Source organism: Gavialis gangeticus, unplaced genomic scaffold (assembly GCF_001723915.1).
Source record: "Gavialis gangeticus isolate Ggan-Ray unplaced genomic scaffold, GavGan_comp1, whole genome shotgun sequence".
Lineage (NCBI taxonomy): Eukaryota > Metazoa > Chordata > Crocodylia > Gavialidae > Gavialis > Gavialis gangeticus.
In genome coordinates, this window is record NW_017729024.1 from 159,623,528 (window position 1) to 159,632,235 (window position 8,708).

The following is an 8,708-nucleotide window of genomic DNA, read 5'->3' on the forward strand; positions in this document are numbered from 1 at the left end:
CTAAATCCTCACTGAGCTAGTTTAACAGCCCTAAACATTTCAGTTAGGACCATGGCTTTTAATGGTATCCTCCTGCACCTGGATGGTTTCCATTCCCTGTCAGACTCATGGAATTAAATGCATATATGGTAGTTTATATGAGAACTAGAAAGTATCCTCTAAGAGCTAACTTATTTTTTTAGATAGAGTAAGAGTCCCTGGGAAAATATAAGACATGGACCCCGAAGGGTCAAGGAGGGACCCTGGGGGACAACACACCCCAGGAAAAACATAGCAAAAGAGAAAACAAACAAAAACGCCCTACCTGCTGCAGGAACCGTGGCAGGACTGGAAGCAGCGGCGGGACCCGCATGGCTCGTTAGCCACGGTTTTTTTAAAATGCAGACAGCTGGAGAGAAGGGGAGGAGAGGCTGAGAAGGGGCACGGGGGAATTATTCCCAGGACCCACCATAGAGGAGGGAGTGCGTAAGAACGCTTCCCCCAGGGCAGGAGATTGCCCTGGGAAGCTTCAATATAAAGACGCCGTTGCCGGACCAAGGAAGACGGAGGTGGCCAGGCTGCATATTACCATAAAGCTGCGGGGAGAGACTACAGAATGATCCCTACAGGCAGAGCCTGGCTCCTGAGATCTGTCCGAAGCAGAGGTGAATGGCCAATGAAGACTGATATGTACAGGATTGATGACCTGGGAGAGTCTGTCGGAGGAAGGTTTTTATTCCGAGTTGGAAGGGACGTCAAGGGTCGGTCCCATACATTCCACACTAGGGGGAGGGAATAGGTGGCACCGAGGGAGTAGTCGGTGGAGGGACTGCACGATTGTGGGGCACGCAGTAACTAAGCTGCCCAAGAATAGTAATTAGAGGATCACGGGAGTTGTAGGCAGTTTTGTTGTTAGCTTCTTTTTCTTTGTCTCTGTTGCCTGTTTCACTTTATAAAAATAAGGCAGAGGACAACGTAAAGCCTAGGACATTCCCAGTGGTCAGGAAGGTCCGGCAGGGCATAGGACCCAGACAGGCAAGTAAGCCCTTGCTGTATAGCCTAGGCTTGAGTCAGACCCAGGTATAGGATCTCGTAGAGGGAGGGCAGGCCGCAAAAGTAACATCAGCTCTCCATCGTGGCTGGGTGTAGGGCGAGGTATAGGGGAGGTTGGAGCCTCGCGAAGACCACCACCCTTAGGCCTGGGATAGTCAAACCCCGGCAGTTGGACCCCACCACTTAGAGGGTCATCAAAGTTGTGGCAGGTGGGATTGGGGATAAGACTGCCCGGGGTGAGACATTGATGCCTTAAGACCATTGGGATGGAGCGGAGAACCATCATCCAAATCCAGAGCCGAGCGGCGAGGGACCGGATGATTGAGGCCCAGCGGGAGCAGTAAGTTTCTAGTGTTGATGTGTTTGCTGTCAGTCATGGTATAAAGGAATATTTATGTGAACTTGGAGGTCCCGTAAGTATAGACTTTCCATAGACTAATACAATGCAGACATTTTGTGTGACTGCAGTATATAGTTTTACTTACCATGAATTAGAGGTGACCATATTACTCAGAGGTAGATGAGTATTGGCTTGAAGAAGCATGTGTGAACCTTATATCAAGAGAAGAATAGTAACTAATTTAGGATGAATTAATCTACGAATGGGAACTAGGAATAGAAACTAACTTAAGAAAGGGATCTAAACACTCAGAGTTTTCCAAAATAGATATTTCCAGTAGAAATACTACTTCTAGATTCAAAGGTCTGCTATTTCATGGCCTGTTAGGGATAGAAGAAAGAGATACTGCTGGCAAACCAGAACCCAGTATCAACCTCTAGGCCTAAATCATACATGAAAAGGAATTTGATTGGCATCCTATAAATTGACTCAGATATTCATAGCACAATATTGTTTAAGAAGGTTACAACTGCAATAAAAGAGGAGTTTCTGGTCAAGACCACAGGCTTGTCTACTACAGTTATTGTTACTCATGCTTCAAACTGCAATACTTAGCACTGGAAGTAACCCCTTTTTATTCTGGTATAGCACATCAAAACTGGAGGACCACACCACTGCCACTGACTGTAGCTGCATGGGCACAAATAGCACCTGTATGCACACACTTCTACATAGCTGAGAATTTCAGTGCAGCAGCTCTCTGCTCAGTGCCTTCTACTCCCCCAAACTCCCATTCATCCCTCACACCTCTAATGTCAAATGGAAGCAATGCTTGTGCTCTGCTCTCTGATTCTTGACAAGGGATAGAAAATGAAGGTAACATTTTTAGAGTTCTCATTTAGCACTTCTTTGCCCTGTTGCACATTTCTGTCAAATGTCATAAATGAGGCTTAGCAGGGAAAGCTGAATTTTTTTGCCATACTACAGTTTCCTGCAAGTTGTGTCTTGATGACTCATTCTAACAATTGCATTTTGACCGCAGGGGATAACAACTCATATCCAAAGCTCCTGTAGGCAAGACCAATGATAGCAAAATAAGAGGAGGATGTCACTTTACCCTGGCTTCATGAAATCCCATTTGTCATGGCAAACTGGTGGTGAAGGGTGAGATCGTGACAGGCTCTTCAGTAGGTCTGCAAGGGAAGAATCCCAGGAGCTTCTTACCCTCATCCCCTGCTAATGAACTAGCTACAAAGTGGGCAGGAAGAACAGACCCTGTTCTGTGAGTGTCAGTTTAAAAGCAAGTATGTACGACCCGCTGGTTCCCTACTATATTCTGGAAGAGATGGGCATGATTAATTGCACCTGGATGTCAGGAAGCTACTAACAGCTTCTCCAAGTCCTGTAGCTGATCCCTCCTTTTTGATTCTCAACCATTCCTCTCTGCTTGTCTTGGGGAACTTGTAAAGAGCCATGATTCCTGCCCAAGCAATGTGGGGTATATGCCTGTCATCCCCCTACCCAGGGGCAAATAACACAGGGCTGTGTCATTATCACTGATTTGCCATTGCTAGAATTGACTCACTGATCATGGTTAAATTGTTTGCATTAAAGCTGATCTCATAACGTTCCTTGTCACAGTCAAATTATGCTAGATATAATATAACCCAATTCCCATCCAACAGAAAATACATTCAGAGGAAATCAAGACTCAGCCAGTGGTTTCAGAGTGAGGGAATGTGGGGGAGGAAACATAGAGATTGGAGGATTTAGGGTTATTTTAAAATAGAGATAAGTAACAGCAATACCCATCAATGATTTTCCTAGCCATTGTGGCTTGTGGGCATCAAGGCAGAAGTGCATCTTGAGGGGAGATTAGAGGGAGAACCTGGCCGAAGCTTGAGAAGGACGCTGATAACAAGGTACGTGCATCCATGGAAGCAGCAGCCCGGGGAAAAGCTGCAACTGCACTGCCAGCAGAGCTCAGGAAGTACGAGTGTTTGTATTCGATGTGGCATCAAACACTCAGTGGTTTGAGTCTGTTTTTGTGAAGGTTCAGATTTACACTTAAAGCTAAGGCTGTAGAAGCTTGTTCTTGTGGGTATCTGGGTGCCAGGAAGCTATGAATTGCTTCTTTATCATAGTAAAAACCAGTTTCAACTTTGTGTTGTGTTTCATACAGAATAAACTAACTTCCTGTATCAGGAGGAGAAAAATGGGATCTGAGGACAGCCAGTGCCCACTCTTTACCTTGCATTTAAAGTGGGATGCAGGATGCAGGGAATTTTCTTTTAAGGGGGAGAGAGGAGCTATTTTTTTACTAGAGATGAACTATTCTGCCCAACAGTTCTAATAGGCAAGTGAGTTCAATGCAGGTGAACAATGTGGAGCTGGAGCCCTTGAAGAACGATGCTCTCTTTAATCTATAGGAAAGGTACAGCATGAAGAGCAGCAGTTCAGACTTCCCCCAGGCTGCTCTGCTTCAACTGTGAATGGTGAGGACCACTGCTAGAGGTGAGAGGCATGCTACTGTGTTGTGATTCGTGTTATACGGGTGCCCTAGAAGCCTTGATTCAAGATAAGGGCTCTATGGCTCTAGATCAGTGGTTTTCAACCTGTGGTCCAGAGACCTCTGGGGGTCCACAGACTATGTCTAAGGAGCCCACAAAAGATTACTTTGATCAATCAAAAGTATGTGAATACCCACACTTACAATTCAAAGGGGTCCACACCACTTATTTGAAAATGTTTAGAGGTCTGCAAATGAAAAAAGGTTGCAAACCACTGTTCCAGATAGTCCATAAACATAATGAGAGAACTATGCTCTGATGAGCTTGCAGTGTAAATAAAACAGGTAGGTGAAACAAACCACCAGGTATAGAGGAGAGAAGAAAAGTTAACAGCAAGAAATAGCACAGACTTTAGGACAGATTGCTACATTCAGCAGAGGAACCAAGCATTGACTGGGCATAGAAAACATCTGCTATGGACTGAACTATTCCAGCTACAGATTAGGGTGGCAATGGTGAGACTGTCCATGAAGTCTGCCTATTAGGAACCGAATTAATGCCATCTCATTTATTTCACATAAACGATTTCAATTAATATTGCTTCAGAGTTGATACTGGAGTAAAATCAGAGACTCATAGAAAAGTAGGGCTGGAAGGGACTTTCACATGTCATCTAGACCAACCCCCCTGCCTGAAGCAGGATCATATCTATTTAAACTATCCTATACAAATCCATTGTCTAACCTATTAGCAAACTACACTAGTCAACACCCAAAAGTTCTGAGGGAGGCGAAACCTGCCCTTCACACACACGCAGCGGCAGGAGGGGAAACTTTTTCTTCCCAGCCCTTGCCACAGGCATGTGAAGTCATATATGGCTAGAGACTATGCAGAATGTCATATAGTAAGCACTCTCAAGATTTCCAATTCAATTATTTGTCAATTTTCCTGTCCACAATTCTGGTTACATAGAATTAGCATTCAAACTGTTATAGATTAATACTGCTGGTTTTTTACTTATATAGTGACATTGCCAGATGTTTTATGTCTATAAAGATGTTGTCATATTATATATGAATCCCCACACTGCACTAGATTCATAAATATTTTTCTTATGTAAACATCCTCTTGCCATCTGCTAACCATTTACTCATGGAAAGAGGCTCATAAACAGAGGAGTCAAATGCCAGAAAACTTGTAACTCAAAACCCATCCTGCTGTCCTTGAGAAATCAAGCTTCTTTGTTTACCATTTGAACAGACTGTTTAATGTTTAACTAGCAAAGAAGACCCTTGGTTGTTAAACCAGTATTAAAGTTGAAACAGGTCTCTTGCACTGTCTGGCATTGAACTTCTCGCACTATGAGTATGTTTCATGACTCAGGACAAACAGTATTCTACCAGTAAAAATACAATTAAAATAACCTAGGATTATCATTACATGTGCAATTTTATAATGGTTATTTGCTTCTTTCTATCTAACCAGAATGGTATATCCTTCTTTGTTCGCCCGGGATTTTCCACCCCTTTTAAATAGCTCACAAACAAAAAAGTGGCTGCAGGGACTCCAACATGGTTTCTCCCATGAGTAACAACAGTTTCGGGGAAGTAAAACTTGGCAGGATCACAACTCTTTTTCCAGATCTTAGGTATTGCAAACTAATGGGTTTATCCTTATTTCCCTGAACTCAGTCAACGGGCAACTCAGGCACACTTGGCTCAGATCTATTTATACTGTATGCTCTTCAGGGCACAGGGTTTTTTACTCTCTCTTGTTTGTATGGTGCCCAGCACAACGGGGTTCCAGTCCTGATAGGGCCTTTTGGTATTACCATGGTATAAATATTTGCAGAGCCTCACACACAGTTTAATTTCCCACATTAAAATCAATGGGATTATCTACAAAACACAATCAAGCAAAGACAGAATGGTTTGACAGGATCAGGGATTAAAAATGCCTTGGAAGCCATCATCATTGCCACAGATAAGGACACCTATTTCATGTAGTCTGTTTGGTATTACTGCTACTTGAGAATGGACGATGTATTGAGAGATTATCTGGAGAAATCTGTAATTAAAATAATGTTGATGTGGGTTGGTCCAGTCTCATAGGAAGAGGGCCACTGAAGTCACCAGTTCTGTCCAACCATCACTGGTACCCCCACATCAGTGCGACTTTCCCACCAACCTCATATCTGTTCTCTTCTTCATGTACCACATCAATCCTACTCCCTCCCTCAAGCAAAACCTCTGTTTCTCCTGCAGCTTCTGGGTTCTTCATCCCTCTCTCAGGCTGGGTGTTGCAAGGAGAGAAACTTGGGGGTGGAGGGGAGAGCAGGGGAAGGAGCCATCTTATTGCTCATTGGGGTCATGGGGAAGACCTTCTTGAGCTGCTCCTTCCTCCCCTCCCCTCCCCTCCCCTGTCTCAGGACAAGGGTATTGGTTCCTCAGGAGGAGAGAAGAGTTTCGTTTGCTCTGTTTGCTTTCTGAAGTAGCTCAGATTGGCTGCTCTTCCTCAGGAGATGGAGACAGTGAAGGGTGGTCAATTGTGGTAAATATTCCTCAGGCAGGGCTAAAATTCACGAGGGCTGGAGCTGTTAGTACCATGACAGACCACTGCCAGCCCTGGCCAAACTTGCCTGACTTAAAGAATCGAGAAAACTGGCAACACTGAGTAAGGGTTGCAAGGATCTGTTTCTCCAGCTAAAGAGGCGCTCCACCTTGCTTTTCTCAAAGTCAATGGCCAAACCCTTTTAACTCAATAACGGGTTCAATAATGTGTCAGAGATGCGTGGTCCCAATGATTTCAAATTCATTGACTTTAACTTTAAAAGATTAATGTTGACTTCAGAGGAACCTTTCACCTAAATAAGGTTTGCAGGTTCTTTGCTCACTCGCAAGTCTAAAAACAGAAGAAAATAGAACATAAGCATCAGACTTCATCTGAGGTTCTGGAAACCATCGTGTCCTCTATATTCTTCTGGCTTGCAAACCTGCCACACACTACATCTTTGCTCTAGTATTATAAATATAATTCTTTTAAGCCAGAGAGAAAGAGAAGGAGCTAACAGAATTATAACTGAAAGATAATGTAGGTACAAGGTAACTGCCTAATTATTAAAAACAAAACTGTACCCTCCAAGTGTTACTCACATTATAAGAAATATCTATTACCCTAAATGACTGGTAATTAAAAGAACAGCCATATGCCAGTAGTCTTTTAATATGACTTCTCATATGAGTAAAGATTATGGCATATGTGACTTCTTTATAGGGTAAAGATTATGAGACAGGTATTCAGGATTCGGCTCCAGGGGTTACCAAAAGGATCCAATTTTGGAGTTCTACGTACGGCAAAATTCTTGGTGTCAAGGGAATTTTTTCCTGAATGGAGATTTAGAATGAGGCACATTCCTGCTGTCAAGGGAATTTTTAAATAAAAATGTGAGCATTCATCTCCTATCAAACAACTTCAAAGTGTGTAGACCTGAGGAAGAGAGTTTGTGCCTAAAACGTCTCTAACTTCTTGCCCAGCTATACAGTTGGTCCAATTAAAGACATACAAAAGAACCTCGTGTACATTTTGTGGACCATCATGACTATACTGAAACTCTAATCTCACTACAAATAAAGTAATGCAGTTCATAAGAATTTATGGACTTGGAGTTGTTATGGAGTCTACTGTCTATGAGTGAGAAACAGCCAAACATTTGTGGTCCTCTCCAGCTGATTTCTAGGAGTCCCTTATTTAAATGTTACTGTGACCACACGAAGAGTGGAAGAGAGAGAGCCCCTTGTACTGTGGAGTCACCCCCAGCCAGAGGTAACTCAGACTGCGCGTTCAGAAATATCCTTCTAAAAAGGAAACTGCTTATGCTGGAGCTGAGCAGGTTGGACTGCGTATGTATGTAATAGGCTGGCTTCTGTTGCTTCATACCCAAACTACAGCAAATCATTTTCTCTTGACAATGTTGCCTACAGAGATTATAAAACAAAACATAATATAAAATATACTGGAACCAAAAGATTCTTCACTTACAAGCCTTAAATAATCACCGTTCTTTTCGCAAAGGAGAAATATAATGCTAAAGGCAAAATGGGTCCTGTGTTCCTTCTTCATGCCACATTTTCAGTGATTTAATAAGATTTTGGCATATGTAGGAAAGGCAAGTTTGAAAATAAGAGCAGATCCATATCTGTATAAATAACACATTGGCTTCACACACGTCTCACGACTAGGGAAGAGGACAGGCAAACCTAAGGGCTAAAATTCTAATAACTCCCATGTAAAACAATCCCAGTAAAGGCACTTCCAAAAACTGTACTTTCAAGATTATTCATGATTGTACTCACAAACATAAATGACTCACCATCCCCATCTGCCGAGGTACAACAACTCTCTCCAGGAGCAGTATGAAGTAAAAAGAGTAAAATACTAAATGCTGCACTTGTCCGTGTCATCCTGAGCATACTTCATGCATGCTCTGTGTGAGTGTGTGATACGCTTGCTCTCTTACTTTATACTCAGCCTACAGCAGAAACCCACTGCTCTGATAAAGCAACCACAGACGGGGGAAGTGTAAACACGTTGAGAAGGATGACAAGTGGCAAAGAGCAAACCAGGAAGCCAGAGTGTAAGTATTTGTGGAACTTATATTTCAAAATATGCCAAACAAAACACTCCTGAATTCATTGGAAGGACTCCTACTGACTTCAGCGGACTCAAGATCAGGTCCTAAGAGCCCATTTCTGTTCCCACAAATATCAGTGGAATTTTTGCTAGCGATTTCAGTGAAAGCAAGATACAGCTCTTATGGAAAATGGCTT

The 8,708-nt window shown here is 42.9% G+C and overlaps 1 protein-coding gene across 1 annotated transcript in view; it reads right to left on the reverse strand.

Annotated features, from left to right (window-relative positions):
• The window catches only part of IL7R (interleukin 7 receptor), a 35,455-nt gene extending 27,045 nt beyond the window's left edge, over positions 1–8,410 (reverse strand). The window contains exon 1 of the mRNA XM_019517968.1: positions 8,252–8,410. Within this exon, the coding sequence (XP_019373513.1) occupies positions 8,252–8,351 (100 nt within the window). The 5' untranslated portion in view covers positions 8,352–8,410. The remainder of the gene's footprint in view (positions 1–8,251) is intronic.
• Between the last annotated feature and the right edge of the window lie 298 nt (positions 8,411–8,708).